Here is a 20,655-nt window from a genome sequence, read left to right as displayed (position 1 = left end):
AAGCCACAGTGATGTTTCTTCAGCCACTCTATTAATTCCTTCTCCAACATCTCTCACTTTAGAGTTACCTTTTGCTTTTTATTAGTTTTCACACTTTTTTTTTTGTCCTCTTTGTGGCTGAAGGAAAGGAGACAGCAGAGAGTAAATGACTGCCAGAAGATCTGAACGTATGGATACAGCAATGTGTCTTGCTTGAAAAGTTTGGAAGAGGGAAGGAAGTGTGAAGTGTGTGAAAGAAGGAGGGAAGGGCAGAAAGTTGATGGTGAGGCAGGAGAGAGATAAAAAAGTTTTATTGGTGCAGCAGTAGGAAAATGTACAGAAATTGGTAGGCATGGAAAATACAGAGCAAGCAGAAGAGTGGAAAGAAGTAGGATGGTGTTTTGGTGGAGTGGGGGGCCCAAAGGGGGTGTTTTACTGATTTGCCACAGAGTGGCTTACAACCTGCTGCAGCGGGGAGCAAGAATAGCTGACTTCTGTCCAGGAACTTGCTGCTGCAGGGAACACTCAGAAGTGCCCTCCTTCCCTCCCTTTGCTGGCCAATCCGCATTCAGAAAGAATGCGCAGTGAACATATTGTATGCATTAATTTTAGAATATTGGCACTACCTGTACTTTAAAATAATCCAGACTGCTGATAATACATTTTCAGCAATTGCTTAGGTTGTACGCTGCCTGTATAACCTCCATTTTTTTGATTTCTCTTACTTTGCTATCCCTCCTACTTTCTTTCTTTCACACCTTCACAGTTTTAACAGCTATGGTCACATCAGCAGGAGCTGCTATGTATTCAAAAGCATTTTTGAGAATCTTGAGACTTGACTGGTTATATAAAATCATATATTTTAGTGCAAGAGTCTCAGTTTAAGCAAGTGTTCAAGCATGCAAAAATTCTTTACCGTTTCTGAGAAGAATTTATGAGTATATATCAGTACCATCTACTGGCAATAAGAGTTACAGCACTTAGTAGGCTCACACAGGAAATGCCAGACTTTACTTCAATAACCAGGATCCTTCAGCAGGAAGTTAGGTGTGGTCTGTAAAAGGAGAATCTTAAAAAAAAAAAAAAAAAAAAGAAGAAGAAAGGAAAAAAAAAAAAAAAAAAGAAAAGAAAAGGCATGATGGAATTTTAGCTGCAGTCTTCCCTGGTGCCATTCCAAACCCACATAACTGCAAGATTCTTCACTGGTAATGAATTTTTAATTGTTTCCTGCAGTATTAAAACAGAAATATGCTTTTTCTTTTTTTTCTCCCTTCTGTAATTAGAAATAAAATCTAACAGGATCCTGCTGCAGGACCACTTTCATTTTCCTAGTGAACCTTTCTGCTGCTGGTAGTGAGTGCGGCTTCCAGCAGCAGTTTGGTACAGACCGACCATGACAGAATGCACCAGGTGCATTTGCCTGCAGTGGAAGAGCATGCTCGCAGGGAGACCTGCAGGAGTTGGGATCTGTGTGGATTGTGTAGGTGTAAGTGGCTGTGTGCATATGGTTGAAAAAGAGGAAAAAACATCATGTTGCAGCTTATTTAACAGCCTTCAAAAATATTAATTTGTTGCGACTGTGCCGGGGTATGTGTGCTAAGTGAGACAGTAAAATAGGATCAGGCTGATTGTATCCAAACTTTTGTATCATTTTAATCTTATTATTGTTTCTGGGTATATTGTCTTACTCAGAATTTGATATTTTATTGCATTTGCTATATTTTTAATGTGCTTACTCAGAAGGATGCTTGAGAAAAATTCTCGTAGGCTACATGAGATAGCCTATTTGCAATTGCAGATCAAAGTATTTGCATTGGGAATATTTTCCACTGTTCTTTTTAACTGAACTGCCTGCTTCTTCTTCATTAAGAAGAAGTGACCCTGCTCTTGCTGGTGAAATTTGTGAAATATATATACAATTGGTATGATATCAGACATAAAAGATCTAAGTGCAGGATGTAATGATTAAGAATCAGTTTTGTTTAATTCAGCAATTCTTCCAGTGCACAGTGTGTTGCCAGGCAGGGGATCTGAATACAGGTGCTTATGCCTGAACCTTGTTTCCTGAGCTGGCAGTTCAGCTAAGGCAGCATATTTGTACTCAAAGAGAAGGAGCATCTTGTATTGTTTTCAACTGATCCTTCTGGCCTTACGTGGCAATAGTGGATTCTAAGAGTCATTTCTGGTCCATATAGCTAGAGGGAGGACTGGTCCAAGATGTAGCTTTCAGGGTATTAAGGAGCTACATTGTCTGGAGTCTCACTCAACACTGAACCAAATATTTCAGAACTGTTGATTCCTCACACTGAATGTAATGGAAAATATCTCCTACTTTATTCATGGGAATGGAGAACGTTACCCTTGATAAAGGCAAAAGATGTTATTGTATTGCATGTGACTTTTTTTATCAGCCTGTAGAATTGACAATCTATTGGTGCAAGCACTAAGTGAATTTTAAACTAAATGCTTGAAGAATTGAAACCTCTGAGACAGTGCTAAGAGGCAAGTTGCAAAGGAAAATGGTTTGTTTGAAATAAAAACAGATTTTAAAATTCATTTCACAGCAGCCTCCACTTGGATGATAATTACTAAATTTAACAAGATGTCTCCCACAAAATTCTGTGATGGTATATTACTTTACATTGTTGGTAGCTGTGTTGTTCTAAATTTTTTCTGTGTTTTTTTTTTTTTTTTATTTTTAGCACTTTTTTTATGAGAGAGGCTAAACAGTAATTAAGAGGTGCAGGATGAAAAGATGGCACAATCAGTGCTGGTACCACCAGGACCCGACAGCTTCCGCTACTTCACAAGAGAATCCCTTGCAGCTATTGAGCAGCGTATCAATGAAGAGAAAGCTCAAAAATCCAAACAAGAACGCAAAGATGATGATGATGAAGATGGCCCAAAGCCAAACAGTGACTTGGAGGCAGGAAAGACCCTGCCATTTATCTACGGTGACATACCTCCAGGAATGGTGTCCGAGCCCTTGGAAGACCTGGACCCATATTATATCAATAAAAAAGTGAGTGTAACAGTGTTTCCATCAGACTTTAAGAAAAATAAATAATAAACAACCCTTCAAAGACATAGTATTTCTACTATTTTTGACCTAGAGCTTCCATATAATAATTCCCCTGACAGCTGATGTGATTGGCAGAAATCTCCACTCTAAGAACAGAAATTAGTAATGCTTGTGGGATCTTATAGATAAGTAGAGATGCACTTTTTTTTTTTAAATAAACCTGGGATTTTATTAAAACCTGTAACTTTCAGTGTTTTACACACAGGAGAATTGAAGTAGCAGCACAGGGTTTATCATTAGAATAATTACTAATTGCTGTGTTATAGTTGTGAAAGGAGCAGGTCTTCAATATGAAATCCATCTCAAAGGTAGCTACACATCCTCCTACTAAATTTCTTCACTGTTGTGAAAAGTTTAGGTTGCATTCTCTTGTCACTGGGAAGGATAGGGAAGTATGTAAAGATAATTTCTCAGGATATGATGATCATCCTGATCCATATTTACTCTGTTGAGGCATCGTATATCCAACTTAGTCTGGGTAAAAAATTTTTCTTATCCTGTTCTATTTTGTACTAGGATTGTTTTCAAAGAGGAGGTGTTCAAAAGAGGGACATAAATAAAGCCGAGGTAGGAATTGGACTTGGAGTGTTGACAGGAGGTTACATAATTAAAAATTATTTTTATGGAGATGTTACTTAAAAAAAAAACAAACAAAAACAACAATCCACATATTTGCTTTGATTTAAAGTAACAACAACTGCTGTGGCCAGCACAAAAGTGTTGAACTTTAGACTAGTGTCCAGATGGCCTTGGGTTTCCTCCAGATTTTCAGTCCCTTTGATTTTGGCATCATACGTATTAGAGTCTCATTTTTCTACTAGTAAAGAAGAAATTATTTTTTCCCCTTTTTTCATATTTTTTTTCTCCTGCTTTCTTTTCTTTCCCGTGGAAACTAGCTAACTAACAAAAACAAGTGAATTAAAAAACAAAACCCACGAAAGTGAAGAAACTGCTTCAAAGAAAAATGAAGAAGATTCCAAGAATTGTTATGATTCAAACTCAGACTAAGAGAAAAAATGCAAATGAAGATATTTCCTGCAGGAATTAGGGGTATGCCTCATCAGTAATATGTTGAAATAATAGCAATATAGGCATACCATGAATAACTAAGCAAAATAGCTCAAAAAAATCGATTGTGCTTTAAGTGTTCATTGCAGGATTTCTAAAACTAAATTCATGTAGAATCATGAGTTAAATCTGAAAACAAGGTTTTCAATAATTATCATGTTTTGCTGCCTTTACTCAAGTGATTTACCCTCTTGAAGTCTGGAAGGCAAATAGAATTTGGGTCGAAGTCCTGATTCCTTTCCTTAATTCTTTCCACATTCTGTAGTAGTAAAAATCTAAATTCAGTGCCAGAAATCCTAAAGTTAGAGCATGTATCAGCATGCTTTGGAAACTAGAAGAGTAATTCTGCAATTAAGTGTGGATGTGAAGTAAAATCCTGCTGAATTGCTTGTTCCTGATTGAGAAATTCATAGCAGTTGTCATGATCTTTTCATGACAAGCATTGTGGTTTCCAGTAGGCAAAGCAAGACTTCAAGCTGTATGTTGCAATCATAATTTCTCCTATTATTTTTCTTAGCATTCTTTGCATATTTTGAACATCATTTTTTGGGTCAGGCTCCATTTCCATTTTTTAGCATAACTTGATGAGTCAGCATAACACAAATGCTACTTCTTCAGAGGTTTGGCAGAGTAAAGAGAACAGAAAACATAAGAGCTCTGATTATTAGAAGTCCTGTTTTTATTAACTCCAGGACTAATAGGAAGAGAGTTGAAAAATCTTCATAGTAAAGAGCATGTTACAGACTCCAGTACAATAAATGCTCAAAGTACAGCTTAATCAGTAAGTATGGGAGAATGCAAACATGTTAAGTTTGGAACCACTGATTTTTATAATTTATAATATATTATTTCAGGCAGGGAGAGGCATTGTGGTTTCAGCTGCTCTACTTGCCACACCTGCTCAGAAAGTAGAGTATAATCTTGACAAATGCTACCCTCTAATTTCAGTTGAGTTAGATCATGACTGCTGGCACTGTTCCAGGTCTGCATGGCTTATGTGCCCTTTGGGCTTCCTAGGACTGCCACAATGCTATCTAGATCCATTTCCTTTCAAAAGCATGAAAGTCATCCATGTGTAGAAAGAAGACATTATGAAAATAGATAGGACTTTCCCCAGATGTGTGGGAATCAACATAATTTTTTTTAAAAAACCCTACAATCTTAAAGGTTTTATTCTTTATTGCTTGGATTTTCAAAGCACTGTTACATTTAAAAAATGTTTTTTTAAATGTTGATAATATACATGAGTCATTGCTGAAACTGTGGAGAGAGTGAAGATACCTGGATACAGTGAATAGAGTCAATTCTGTATTAGGTGAAAGTAAAATATAACAAGGAAAATAGATTTGCAGGTACAGAACTATCACAAGCAATAGTTGAAAAGGGGAGTAATACATTGCTCTCAGAGTACAGCAAAAATTGAGTACATTAGTGTTATATTCAAAAATGGTTATTGAACCCTCTTGATTTCCATGTTTTCATGATCACTTGAAACTTACATCACTTGGACTTACTTTTGTCTTAGTACTTTGATTTGATAATTTATGTTGGTTATTTGATTTAGAGATGGAAGTTGAAGTTTTAATGGCTCTCATTTTGGTTACAGCTACACACCTCAGTGTATATATTATACCGTACAAAAAGTATACTAATTCTTCAAATATTGCCTACATTACTTTCATACTTGTCTCTCTTTACTAGCTAGCAATATCAGGATTACTTATGATTTCTTTATAGATGCATTTAAGTGTTCATTTAATTGTATATAGAGTAATTTGGGTGGATGCTACAATGTGTGAATTGGACAAGGGGATTGTGTCAATGCAAAAGGAGCATATTGAACAAATATGATTAATGATGAAATGAAAATGATTCAGGGTTTGTAACTTGGTATCTTCTAAATGCATTTTTTCATTCTCTTTTTCTTTTTCCAGACCTTTATAGTATTAAATAAAGGGAAGGCAATATTCCGATTCAGTGCCACCTCTGCCCTGTACATGTTAACTCCTTTCAATCCTCTTAGAAAAATAGCTATTAAGATTTTGGTACATTCATATCCTTTTCAAGTGGTTAGTCTAAAACTGTAATGAATGAGATGTTACTTAGTGTTTAAATCATTCTCTGGCACATGTCCCGGGATCAATGTGATCGGTAGTGCTTTGTCCCTCTTCTCTCTACTATTTCTGTCTTCTGTTCTTTTTCTCATTCTCCTTTTTCATTTCTGTTCATTGCTGGATCCTAATATAGTAATACCAGAAGCCAGACAAACAGTCATCGTCCTTTTAAATTTCTGTATCTTCTTTCTTCCCCCACATAATTTTTCCTTCCCTCTTATTTTTTTCTGTAATCTTCATATCTTTTTTCATCTTTCCCCTCCTCCACATTTTTCATAAACTGCAGATATATTGCTTGGGATACTTTCAGTTCTTCCCTGACACTGTATTTTAAAATCAAATCTTTGATCCCAGGTCTGTGCTTGCATTAATATTTAGTGAAAATATGGTTTCATTATACCTTTTCATTTTCTGATTCAGATAACACTTACAGAAAGATAGATTCATAAACAGCTTAGATTTCTTGTTTTGTTATACATTCTCAGTCTTGTACGTATCCCACCTGTCTGTTTTATTTCTTGATCATTATTGCATTATACACTTGTAAGCCTATTATGTTTTAATTTCAGTCTTCAAGAAGGTCATGAGATTTCCACATTGCAGGTAGAGATTTGAAAAGCTAAATTATTATAATTACTTAACTATTATTTTTTACTTTTTCAGTGTCTTAATAGCAGACTATAGTAGGCATCCCACTGGTCTGATCCCAAATACCAATATGAGCAATGAGGTCATTGACTTCAGAAAGCCAGCTTACTTAATAAGGAAAGAACACAAATATTTGCACACTTGTATTTACAGAAGTCTAACATAAGCACACTGAAAGTAGCTTTGTGTTAGCATTGCATATAGGGATCCTAAGATTATGTAGACTAAATCTTGAAAGGACCTTTTTCAGTCTTGGTATACTGGAAGACTGACAATTACAGTGGTTGGTATGTGTTAGACATTGTTATCAATGGCTAGCCTACAAATGACTTCCAAAACAATCATGATACTACATAACCTGTTTTCAAATTTCTTGCCACTACAAATCATTCTTTTTCAATTATATGACACTCTTTACCATATTCTGAAGTGTTATTATATTGAGTTATGGGGAATAATAGAAGATTGTGGGACTGAGGTGGTGGTGAAGAGCTAATCACAAAAAAGTCAGAATGCTAAAACACAGTTTAAATTTAAGGTAAGGTATATTTTAGTTATTTTTCCACTAATGAAAGCATAGTGAGGATCTGCAACTCCAAGTGAACATTTCATCAAAAAGGATTTTGAAAGCCTATGTAAAGTACAGGCTGGTGAAGCACTTGTAGCATGGGTTTTTAATATTAAAAAAAAAAATTCTCTTTTGCTCTGTTCATATGTGAATTCCAAAAAGGGAAGCTAGGTTCTCAGTAAAGGATTTAAAATATATTCATTGTGCAGAAAACCCGAAGGATTGTTGAATATAATGCCACAGTTTTTTGACAGCTCAGAAGTTAGAAGTATCATTATCACTTGAAGGTTTTTTTATTAGCATAGACATGCAAAGAAAAGTTTTCGAAGGGAACCTCACAGTACTTCTCACCCCATTGTATTTGGATTTCTATTTAGGAGCACCACATGAACCTGCAGCTGTTCTCAAACTCGAGCTTTGTCCTCTCTGTAGCTTTAGGTGTTGGTGCCATCATGTGGGCGTTTTGTGGTTCATCTGCATGGTTTTCATTTTGATGGTTCTATTTTTTTTGTACGTTAGAGGAATGTCAGCAGTTCTGAGAGTAAAGGTTGTAGATTTAGAGTGACTTAGACCTGTTCTGGAATTCTATTTGGGTTTACTGTTTTGAGAATCACATGTGCCTTCCCCTCCCAACAGCATTTATATTGCAAAAGTCATATATAACACAAACAGCAATAAAATACTTTTCTCACTAAGATTTCCCTATGTTCTCTCCTACTGTGTGGCAGCTAGCTTTCAGTGTATTGTAGTGATAAGGAAAAATGTTGATACATACCTAATTTTATGATAAAACATTAAAGTGAAGAAAATGTATTTTTCATTTCTTTGAATGCATGAAGCAGTTCAGATTTTTCTAGATCATCTAAAAGAAATACTTTTTGTGTTATTCCATGAAATTAGAAGCTAATACTTCAAAGGCTGACATTTCTGTTCAATAAGAAAAAATATTTTACACTTGGAGTGCTTTTTAAAATACCTTTCAGATTTTCTAATTTGTAGCATATGATTGTTTTCTTGTAGCTATAAAGCAGGGAATGAAAACTTTAACATATTCAGGGCTTTTCCCTGGCTATTAAAAGAGCAGTAGAGGAATAGATAGCTCCTGGTAGTGAAAATCTACCAAACAAGTGTGTTATTTGATACTCTTTTTATGACATTTTCTGGCTTACATTCCTTAACTCTTAGCCTACATTATTCAGCATGCTTATCATGTGCACCATTTTGACCAACTGCGTATTTATGACCATGAGTAACCCTCCAGACTGGACAAAGAATGTAGAGTAAGTTAAATGGCTTTTCTCTGAATAATATCCAATAATCAGAAATAAACTGCTGTAAATTATATTAGGGTGGCTTCCCCTGGCAGCAGCTACCTTGTTGGGATATCCTATCAACAGCTATTCTGATGCTATTTCCTTTGCTGTAACATTAAATACATATAATTGTGTCATAAGTTCTTTCATGTTCTTCCTCTGTCTGCAGTACTAGAAGGAAAATGTAAGAAAAGCTGTTCTTATAATCATACAGAAAAAGTGGATTATAAATATTTTTGACTGTGTTCTATATCACATATTTCCCTGCAAGAATGCAGGGAAATGCGGTCTTTCATCTCTGTTGCAATAGCTGTTATAGATAAGGGAGTCATTTTATGGATGGCTGTGTTGATCAGAGTGCAGCTTTTTCTTACCAAAACCAATCTAACAGTGGAAAACTTGTATGCAAAATGAGCCATTAAAAAAGTATTGAAATGGTTAGTTAATCATTGGTGCAAAATGATGACTGCTTAGCTAATTGGTCCAATTAGCTGCAAGGTGTCAATACACAATGACAGTTCCAAAGCTGCCGGCCATAGTGTGAAACAGTGTTCTTGGTGCTCCCTTTCTGCTGCTTCTTCATTCCCTTCTGCTTGGGCTGATCCATTCCTGTTTAATCTTCAGAAATCAAACACCATAAGGCTATCAAAGTCAACAAAGACATTCTCATTTTGAGTTCACTGTAAGTCTCTATGTATTCAGGATGCCTAGCATGTAGTAAATATTTATGATGAAAATTCGTTGCTTGAATATTTCTTCATGTCTGTATATTGTGCCAGTTAGAGTTACAATGGATGTCCTCATCTGTGGAGTAAAGTACTGCAGGAAGTAAATTTTTTAGTAATTGAATGGAAAAATTTCATATTGGAAAATTGTTTTCAGGCTAGCTCAGTTAGAGTAAGCTTTCTGAACAGTTTAATTTGAATTCCTTTTCATTATAGATATAAATTAAACTAAATTTCAGGATGACATCACTTGGACACAGAAGATTGAAATTACTCAGAATGCCAGAATTAAATTACATTTCAACTACATTTTTTGTCAAAATTTTATTGTCATTCATAAATAATTTTGGTTGTTCTTGCACTTGTTTGATTCCAGTACTACATCTCTCTTGCTGAAGGTAAAGTACTGGATATATCTACTCCATAACAGTTACAGAACAATGAAGACGTGGCAGTTGGTGCTTGCCAACTCTTGGGAGTAAGCAACATTTCAGCATAAAAAAAACATTGAAGAAAGGAATATTTAACCTGAAAGTAACTTCTAAAATCCTAACATAATACATCTGTGTGTTTTGTTATAACATGGATGCACCAATGAAGTAACTGGAAATTTTGTATCTGTCTTATTGCGTAGAATGTAGAAGTTGAATTTAAGATATGGATTATCAGACTTTTAATCCTAATTTAATTCCTCTTTCCTTATGGTATAAATTATGCAGATGTTAAAGTTGGTTGTAACTGCCATTATTTCTTATGCTACTTAACGAGAAGAAAATGAGAATAAAACAATTAGAGAGAATAAACTGCAAAAATAACATGATCTATAAACTCTGTCTTGCATATTTTCCTCAGATACACATTCACTGGAATTTATACCTTTGAATCACTTATTAAAATTCTTGCAAGGGGCTTCTGTTTAGAAGATTTTACGTTTCTCCGTGACCCATGGAATTGGCTAGATTTCACTGTCATTACATTTGCGTAAGTCTTCTACTTATTTTTTTTTTAATAAAAATTCTTTCTGGTAGCATGAGATTAGTGACTAAAAATTGCCTCATATCTTGTCAGCCAGAATATTTGGAGCCTGGACTTCCTGCAGTTTCAATATGTTTCTTCTACTCTTTTACACATTTTAGTATTTCTAGCCAAGCATGTGCTGCGGAGGCCAGCATGGTGTGCCAGCCCATTAGGAATGTGAATGCCGTCACCCTGAACTGTTCATATCCTGTCTCCTTTCTGCATACCAGAATTAAAGGAATCCTTTTGACTTCCTGCTAATAGCTGACCAGATTAGTTTTCAAACATCGAGTCAATGTGGTTTATTATGATAAAACTTAATTTAATTTTATGGCCAGAAGTATATTTATAACACAGGCAAAATACGGTGAACGGTGAAAAGGTCTTGCTCAAAGACCCAAGCAAATAGAATAAAATCTGCCTCAATTCTGAGTAATTGTGATTTAATCCTACAGGTATGTAACAGAATTTGTAAACCTAGGCAATGTTTCAGCTCTTCGAACTTTCAGAGTATTGAGAGCTTTGAAAACTATTTCTGTAATTCCAGGTAAGAAGTAGTTGGTGTAAGGTGTTAGGCCCCTCGTATCTCCAACTGTTATTTGTGTGCTGTCATTGTGTTTGTGTGTGAACTCCCCTATTACAGATATGTGACAGAGTTTGTGGACCTGGGCAATGTCTCAGCGTTGAGAACATTCAGAGTTCTCCGAGCTTTGAAAACAATATCAGTCATTCCAGGTGAGAGCGAGGTTAAACACCGAGGCTGACTTTTGTTCTACAAAGGCTGTACTCACATTTTCAAAGCATAAGCCTTGTTTGCTACACATTGTCAACAAACCAAAAAAGCAGGAATCAAGACATGTAATTTATTTAAATTGATTCATGCTTGTATTAATTGTATTTTCTTCTCAAAAAAAAAATCAGCCTTTGAGTTTAACAAATTCTTGCATGAGATATTTGCAGTAAACAGCCTATGTGATTTGCATCTTATGACATCAAGCTTTCCTTTATATGTTTTAAATATAAGTTAATTTTAAGCTTTCATACTGATGCAAATTTTCTCATTTATTGGAGGCACTTGATATAGCAACTTAATTCAGTTTTAAGTTATGTCAAAAAAAAAAACAACTCTAAAGGATAGCATGGGCCATGCATGGGGTATCGTTCCAAAGATGTCTTTCTTCTCCAAACCATCACCCCTCATATATTGTAACAAGATTATTATGATATCATTTCAATGTGCACATATAATGTCTTTACAGTGGGGTTACATTAATATAGAATACATTGCAAAAGTTCATAAAAGAAAGGTTTGGGCAAGAAGCATCAGCAAAAGCAAACAATGCTACTTTATGTAGGGTTGAGATATAGCATGAATAATAAAATCACTTGTTTTGGCAAAAACAACGTGTTTGGTATAATTAATTTTTTTTTTTACACTATAAAATAAGTATAAATTTACATATTCTCATTCATATTTCCAAATAATAGGGCTTTTCTTTAAAATTATTGTGTCACAAATTACTAGTCTTTTTGCATGATGTCTTTATCAGGACAAAAGTCACATGATTTTTAGTGTGCGTTTGTTATCTATTTAACATCATAATAAAAATCTTTTCTCTTTGCAGGCCTGAAGACTATTGTAGGAGCCCTGATTCAGTCTGTGAAGAAGCTCTCAGATGTCATGATCCTGACTGTATTTTGTCTGAGTGTATTTGCACTGATAGGGCTGCAGCTGTTCATGGGCAACCTGAGGAACAAATGCCTGCAGTGGCCTCCAGACAATTCTACTTTTGAAACAACTGTTATTTCAATCTTTAATAGCTCTATAGGTGAAAACGGAACATTTATTAATGCAACAATGACAATATTTAACTGGGATGAATACATCGAAGATAAAAGTAAGAGTTAATTATATTATCTACTGCATTGATATTCTGGTATTGATTTAATCAGATCTGAGAACATCAGTATCTTTCCCTTGCCTTTAAAAGTGTGTAATATGGCCAAGAAACATAAAAGCACTTATTTCTCTCAAATAAATAAAAGCATAGTCATTATATAATTTAACATTCATAACATTATATTGGGTACCAAAATATCTTTTTCTTTCACTGAATATGACTTTTAGAGTAAAATTAAATTGCAGCATAAACCAGAAATTTCCATGCTAGCTTCAAGCCTCTTGAAATAGTGTGACAGCCCTAACATGGGATCTGAAATGTAACAGCTAGGTTAGTGCAAGGTAGTGCCCAGTCTCATAAGCCCGCATCTGAACGTCAGCTAGCCCAGGAATCATGCCAGAGCACATACATGTATCTACTTTGTTCCTTCTGGAGTTGGGTGAGTGGCTTTGCACTACACGCCCTTGCACAGCATAGACACTCCTTTAAGAGAATGCCAGTGATTTACCCCAAGATTCTTTCCTGCAAAATAAGAAATAGATTCCATATTTCTGTCTTTTAAGTTGTTTCTTATCTTTGGAAAATCAAGAAATGAGCACTTTTTTCTCTTTTGTACCTCATAATACACGATTTCCACCATTTTAGGTAGTTAATGTTAGTACTGTGTTAACAAAACATCTTGAAAAATTCAGATAGAACAACTCTGAACATATCTATGGTAGACTGCTATTCTGTCATTCATAATAGTATTGTTAATCTCTCCCATTTATCTGTTCAGCCCCTTCTATTTATTTTAGTGTTTTTAGTGTATTTAATGTATTCATAATTATGTGTAATAGGTTTTTAATAAAGTCTGTATGTATATTTTAACTGGTGACTATATCAGTGAAAGTTAGGAAATCTCAGTTAAGAGCTAAATGCTTTTAGGTCCAAGTCTCATTGCCTTATAATTTTTTAATATACTTATCATCTCAGCATGCTTGAAATATACAAATGTCATCCAGAAATTTTGGATGATAACCTATTCTTAAAGCCATCTGAAGAACAGATTCTGTTCCATTCCCCTTTAGTTGTTTCTGGTACTATGTCACACAAATAGAAAGGGTTTTTTTCTAAATATCTGACTGACATTTTCCTAATTTCTGATTGAATATATTACTACATCTGCTATGGAGTATAATCACAGACTACTTTATATTAGTCTTTATACAGTTTAAAAACTCTTATTCTCTGCATTTCTGGTCTTTCCTAAGGCAAGTAATCCTACTTGCTGTTTTGCATTTTCTATACCTATTTTCATTTTTTATTCTTTTTTTCAATCTTTCTAGTTAGTCTGTTTTTTTTTTTTTTTTTGTTGTTTTTATTTTGCCTCTTTTTTTGTTACATATTTTGTTTGCATGGGGGTTTTTAATGAGATCCTTAAATTGGGTGCTAACTTCTCTAGCAATTACTTCTGATTTGTATCTTTACCTCATGCCATACATGCAATATTCCTATTAGCACATTTCAAAATTAAGTCATTTTTATATCAGCACTATATTTGTTGATTCACAGACAGTTTGTATTTTGTGGCAGTTACTTCATCTTTTTGTACAGTGGTGGCTGCAGCCACATCCTGATATTTTGTATATACCTATTTGATTTTGCCCTGTCAAGTGTAGCATTTTCCACTTGTCTCTATTGGAATAAATCCAATTGCTTTTGGACAAACTTGTCAATTTGTAAAGGTTATTCTAAATTTCAAATACCTTTTCTCCTAGCCTTATGTCTTCAGAATACTTGAGGCATTATTTTTCTATTGTTTCGTGTCTTGAGTTGGTAATGAAACTTGTTAGAAAACCATGTGTAGCACAGATACCTGGGAGATCTTCAGAGAGATTCCCTTATGAATTGACATTGTGTCACTGGCAATAGCTCTCTAAGAATTGTTTCAAGTGTTTTGTGATATTTCCAGCCAGAACACATTTACTTTATTTGTATCTGGAAATGTCATGTAGGACTTGTACCTATGACTATTCTGTTACTAAGTTGCCAGGAGACAGGAATAGTTTTGTATATGGCATATTTTCTACAAACACGTATTTACTGTTTTTATTAGTTTAGCATTATTATTTTTGTATTAAAAGAATCTTGTTTGTTTTCCAAAGTAGTGGACTGAAAGCGGAGCTGTGCTACAAAAGAATGTGAATTAGGCCCACAGAGGGTTTTGCAAGTTCTCCTTGGAGCCTGCGGGCATTTTTAAACTTCTTTTTAAGTAGGGGTCGGATGTCTCACAAGCTCTGACTCTGTGATCACCAGAATTTCTGAAAATGCATTGATTTCTTATATGATATCTGAGACTAGAATTGCAGATATATTAATTATGGACATAATTTCTCTCTCTCTTTAAAATAAGCAGATTTTATGCTGCCTCGATCGTATACTGGTGGTGACAGAGTAGAAGCAAGTCAGTAAGAACTGGTTGCAATTCCCTGCTTGCCTGTTTAGCATTAGCCCTCAGTAGTTCATGCCAGCTAAGTTAGTCCATGCCAGCTGGCAGTGAATCTCACGGAACCATCTGCTTCCTGAGAACAGCCAGAACATACCTAGTTCTGGCAACTTTAACTTAATGTGCCACCTGACTCAAAAATCTCCATTAGAGATTCCCATATTACCCTAAGAATCACAAACTAGGAATTGATGGCAAAATGTGTTTCCTTTTCTACTGCAAAGAAAGAAAAATAAAATAAAAAAGAAGAGCATGTTGGGAGGTTTTAGGCCTTCTGTCACTTTAAATTATATTTTACCTCATCTTAATAGTTAGTCTAAATGTTCAAATACATTTCCCAGCTACAGAATTTTGTGAATTAGTTTTGTGTAAGGTACAATAAATGCCTCGTTTCTCTCCCAGCTGCTTAAATCAAGATCCAATTAGAGATTTCTTTAACATGTGTTATCACAGAATCAATGGCGGTGGAAAAGACCTTTGAGATCATCTAGCCCAACATCTGACCTAACACCACCTTGTCAACTAGACCATGGCACTGAGTGCCACATCCCGTCTTTCCTTAAGCACCTCCAGGGATGGTGACTCCATCACCTCCCTGGGCAGTCCATTCCAATGCCCAGAACCCTTTCTGTGAAGAAATTGTTCCTTGTGTCCAACCTAAACTTCCCCTGGCACAGCTTAAGGCTGTGCCCTCTCATCCTGTCACTAAGTACCCTGGGAGAAGACACTGACCCCACCTGGGTACACCCTCCTTCTAGGGAGTTGTAGAGAGTGACAAGGCCTCCCCTGATCCTTCTGTTCTTCAGGCTAAACACCCCAGCTCCCTCAGCTGCTCCTCACAGCACTTGTGCTCTGCACCCTTTGCCACCTTCACTGCCCTTCTCTGGACCTGTTCCAGCACCTCAATGTCCTTTCTAAACTGAGGGGTCGAGAACTGGACACAGCACTTGAGGTGTGGCCTCGCCAGTGCTGAGCACACGGAAGAAATCTCATCCCTAATAGTTCAGGTTTTCTTAAAGGAATACTTGGATAAAATAACATGTAATTGATAATTATAAATGAATAGTACTAAATGTTCTGTATCAAAAGGCACGAAAGAGGGCACAGAACTGCTCTCATCCTTTGCCTCCTTTTCTTGGTATTTTTTTATTTGCTGATATACACAATTTGATATTCCCCTTGTATGTTATAATTTGGTTAGGTTGCTAAGAATTAACTGCGTAACTAACTTTTGTTTTCTAAAGAAAGGCTAACTTGAAGATTCTGTAGAAAGTAATTTTCCTGTCAAAACAGTACTTTCCATGCTTTTTTCATTCCTAACCACTATATATTGCAGTTGAACAGTTTGTTAGCTCTGCTAGTTTCTTTCAAGTGTGAAAGTCTATATAATTGCTCAATTTTCATTAGGCATAAATATTATATTTCTCATCACCCTTTTGATTTTTTTAAGGTCATTTCTACTTCTTGGAAGGACAAAATGATGCACTGCTGTGTGGCAATAGCTCAGATGCAGGGTAAGAAAATGATCCTCATTTTTCATTATGCATCAAATACAAATAATAAGCTACTTAGAATAGCTCAGGTTGTCAACTTTAATATCAAGTGTACTGTAGAGTTGCAAATTATCAATGTTTTGCATTTGAAGCTATACCTAAATACAACCATCTCTGTGATTTGAATTTACACAGGCACTTCCATCAGCCTCTTAGGCTACTTTTGTAAAGGTAATTACATGAATGATCTGTGCATAAGTGTTGCTGCCAACTTGCTAACAACTGTTTATCAGCCATGCTGCTTGATGTTCTTCTCTTGTCCTGATGGAGATGTGTTATGACAAATTGTGGGGAAGGGTAGAATACTATTAGTTATATTATTAAAGCATTGAAATATTATTAGGAAGTAGAATTAAAAAGTGAAAATTAATAAGCTATATATTTTTATCTTAGGTATGTAGAATAACATTTTACTTGTTCATAATTTCATTAGCAACTGGTACTCCTGAACAATTTTGTTTTACTGCAGCATATCGTAATATAGAGTAGTTGTTAAAAATAGCATTTCCTCTTCTTTTGTAGTCAATGCCCAGAAGGATATATATGTGTGAAAGCTGGTAGAAACCCCAACTATGGCTACACAAGTTTTGATACATTCAGTTGGGCATTCTTGTCACTGTTTCGATTGATGACTCAGGACTTTTGGGAGAATCTTTACCAGCTGGTGAGGACTTATTAAAATAAACAGCACCATCACCAATACCATTACTACATAGTATTTGCATAGTTATTTTCATTCACTTGTCCCTAAGGCCTTTGGAACAGAAACTGTCTTTAATTTCATATCTGTAAACTGTTGTCTAAAACAATAAGGCCCTTATTCATGATTTAGGTTCCCATGTTCTTCTTAAATACATTATAGGGAATAGCTGTTATTTTATGAAGATGGTTAAGCATTATTGGTTTTTTTACCTAAATGAATACATGAATTTAAGTTGTCAAAGTTTCTTACCCAGGCATGATGTAAAAAGATGCTATGTTTAATTGATTTGCAGTCTAGTAAAAATATGTTTTGTTTGAAATGTTACACCTTGTCCCTGAACTACAAATATCCTTACTTGAAGGACTATAATTTTCTCCAGTGTAACGTTTTGTATAATGCACTATTTTTGTGGCAGTGTAGTTTGGGACTGATGAGACAGGATGGTAAGATGCTGATCAGTGGCCCCACCTACTGTTAAATTTAAAGGCTGTAATGTAGATGTATAGATTCTTACTGGTATAAGTTCTGAACTATTCAGAATTGGATTTACCTTGACAATAGTAGACACAAAACTTTTTCATATGTATCTAGGATATAATGTTGTTTCTATAAGGAAAACCTAACTAAATAATCTTGTGCTAACATAAATCAATCTTATATAACTAAAGTACAAATCAGAGATTAACTTATTATACAACAGTAGTTAAAGTCTTTTTAAAGAGTGTATTGTCTCTTTTTCTCCAGACACTGCGTGCTGCTGGGAAGACATACATGATATTTTTTGTTTTGGTCATTTTCCTGGGTTCTTTCTACCTGATCAACTTGATCCTGGCTGTGGTTGCCATGGCCTATGAAGAACAGAATCAAGCAACAATGGAAGAAGCAGAGCAGAAAGAGGCAGAATTTCAGCAAATGCTGGAACAACTGAAAAAGCAACAGGAAGAAGCTCAGGTATCCCTGTAAAGCAAAATTTCTTCAGTCCATATATGACTGTGAACAGATGCTTTATGTCCACATATGAGAAAACTTTTATTCCCCTAATTCTAACAATATATTACTTTGCCTCATCAATTTCTTCATATTGTAAACAATCTCTAATATTTTCCATTGCACTGGTTTTGCTTGTTTGATTGAACCTGTTAATTTTGTGGCAAAAATAATAACCAAAAAGCTAAAGCCATGGATTTCCAAATTGGAGATGGAAATTAACTTTTTATCGGAGCACTTAAAAAGTTGCCCAGAGTGCTTGTGGAGATAATCAAAAGCCATCTGAATATGGTCCTTGGACAACCTGCTTTAGGTGACCCTGTCTGCTGGAGAGGTGGACATGATGACCTCCAGAGGTTCCTTTGCAACCTCAACCATTCTGTGATGGTCTGAAATGGAGGTGGAGATGTGGAAAAAAAATCCAAAGAGTAATTGTGCTTATATAAGTAACAGAAGCAAAACTATCGTAGGTGATGGTGCTTCAGCGATATTTGGCTTTTTTCTACTCCCTTCAGCAATATTTGGCTTTTTTCTACTCCCTACCCATCTCTCACGGCAGAAAGACATAGTTTTAAAGAGAATTGGGAAAAGTGGAGATACTGAAGAAAACACTTCTTTGGTACAAATGTAATGATTACATGCTGCTTTGAAATTACGTTTCATTTTTTGAAGGCTCTCAGATTTTAATAGAAAAATTTATAATGTCTTCTTGGCATGTGGCCTCATAGAGCAGAAGTTGAACTATGTCTTCCATATAAGCACATGACTAAAGTCAGCAGTCAGTGTTTTTTGTTTCATTGATCAATTGCTATGTGTTGGGGGGAATTGGGAGATTTTTTTTGTTGTTTTTTACCACATCTTGTAAATAAATGTCAATAAAATGCTCCACATGTTTTGAAAATCAAACGGCAACAAGTATTCAATATTGTGTAGTTTAGCACAAATCTGATTATTATTTGCAAAGCTGAGATATCAGCATTACACCAGATCTTTGATAGACTAGGGAGTATTCAAAACCCGTCAAAGTGTTATAAGAAAGTGTTGGTTCCAGTTAACAAGGATTTTACCGCTTGTTTGAGCCTTGATTCTTTATTTTTACATAGTGCTTCAGATGAAAAATTCATTGCAACATATTGCTTCAATCTGAAACAGATGTTTTTTAACTTGTTTTTTTGACAGCACAGTTTTCCCTTGGGTTACTCTTATGGAGCAATGGCAAATTATGGTTCCTGTAGTATTTCACAAATTACACTTCTTATGATATGCTGGGTTTGGTGAAGTGAAACATTGCTTTTATTTCAAAATAATAGTTTCTTTAAGAGTGGCAATAAATTTGAAATAGTGACCGGGGTATGTATTTGTATAAATGCTGTAAATTGCACATGTGCTTGTGTGTATAGGCGGCGGCAGCAGCTGCAGCAGCTGACTCAAGAGATTATAGTGGAGTAGGTGGAATAGGTGGATTCTCCGAAAGTTCTTCTGAGGCATCAAAGCTGAGCTCAAAGAGTGCTAAAGAGAGAAGGAATAGAAGAAAGAAAAAAAAGCAAAAAGAACAGTCTGAAGGCGAGGAGAAGGATGGGGAAGAATTTCACAAATCAGAATCAGAGGACAGCATCAAAAAGAAAGGTTTCCGATTTTCCATTGAGGGGAATAGACTGACATATGAAAAGAGATTCTCTTCCCCACACCAGGTACCATAGTATTATTACCTCTTAAACACCTTTTTTGTCTACTCATCATATAAAGAAAGCCCTGTATAGCAGTTTGGTTAATTCTTGCAAGATACCGCAGATTCATTGATATCCTAAATCAAAGACTAACCAAGTAAAAACTTGCAGCCAAATATGAAACTGTAAGAATTTGAGAGATTTTGGTTTTACTCTGAATTTCTGTATGAAAAATCAAAATTACATATACTAATTAATATGAGCTGTATGTCAAGCTTCTTAGTTAAAATGGACCTATCTCCCCACCAAGTTGGATGTATTCAGCATGATGAGTAGCTTCAAAACAGGGTGCATTCATACAAAATGTAATGTTTCAAATGAGAAGAGAATTAAAATTTGGGATGCTTAATAGAAATTAATGCTCATGTGAAATTTGAGAAATTAATTGATGTGAGACCATTAATTGTGTTATCTTAAAGAAGGTGGAAATGTGTGTGGCAATGTGTCTTTGCATGTGTTCTCTTACATTGAAACACCAGTGACTCAGAGTGCCATCTGCATCTTCCATCCAGACATTTATTTCATTTGATAGTTTTGTAATGTTATCTCCTACAGTTTTCAAAGCTCCTCTTCATTTGCCCACTTCTCACTCTTCCCTTAGCACTGCAAATCCGGATCTTGCATACATTCTCTCCTTTTTCCGCCCCTTTTTGTGCCTCTATATGCTTCTTCCTTTTATTTCCATCTTCTCGATTTTCCCTGATCTTCATGACTTGCTTTCTCCCTCTTTTTAGTCATTATTACTAAACTCATTCCTGCCTTTTTAATCCTTTTCTATTTCT

General features: G+C 35.3%; 1 protein-coding gene across 5 annotated transcripts in view; it reads left to right on the top strand.

The window, feature by feature from the left end:
• The window catches only part of SCN2A (sodium voltage-gated channel alpha subunit 2), a 73,407-nt gene that overhangs the window by 17,467 nt on the left and 35,285 nt on the right, over positions 1-20,655 (top strand). For 2 of the 5 annotated variants that reach the window (XM_030952058.1, XM_030952055.1), the window contains exons 2-11: positions 2,682-3,001; positions 6,064-6,182; positions 8,650-8,739; positions 10,350-10,478; positions 11,158-11,249; positions 12,140-12,412; positions 16,354-16,417; positions 16,979-17,120; positions 17,904-18,110; positions 19,547-19,837. In XM_030952058.1, the coding sequence (XP_030807918.1) occupies positions 2,735-3,001; positions 6,064-6,182; positions 8,650-8,739; positions 10,350-10,478; positions 11,158-11,249; positions 12,140-12,412; positions 16,354-16,417; positions 16,979-17,120; positions 17,904-18,110; positions 19,547-19,837 (1,674 nt within the window). In that variant the 5' untranslated portion in view covers positions 2,682-2,734. Of the gene's footprint in view, positions 1-1,105; positions 1,185-2,681; positions 3,002-6,063; positions 6,183-8,649; positions 8,740-10,349; positions 10,479-10,969; positions 11,062-11,157; positions 11,250-12,139; positions 12,413-16,353; positions 16,418-16,978; positions 17,121-17,903; positions 18,111-19,546; positions 19,838-20,655 lie in introns of those variants that run through there. The other 3 variants (XM_030952060.1, XM_030952057.1, XM_030952056.1) reach the window with 2 other exon arrangements.

The sequence above is a fragment of the Camarhynchus parvulus genome, chromosome 7 (assembly GCF_901933205.1).
Source record: "Camarhynchus parvulus chromosome 7, STF_HiC, whole genome shotgun sequence".
Classification (NCBI taxonomy): Eukaryota; Metazoa; Chordata; class Aves; order Passeriformes; family Thraupidae; genus Camarhynchus; species Camarhynchus parvulus.
The sequence above is the reverse complement of the archived record's forward strand: the minus strand, read 5'-3'. Positions and strand labels throughout refer to the sequence as shown.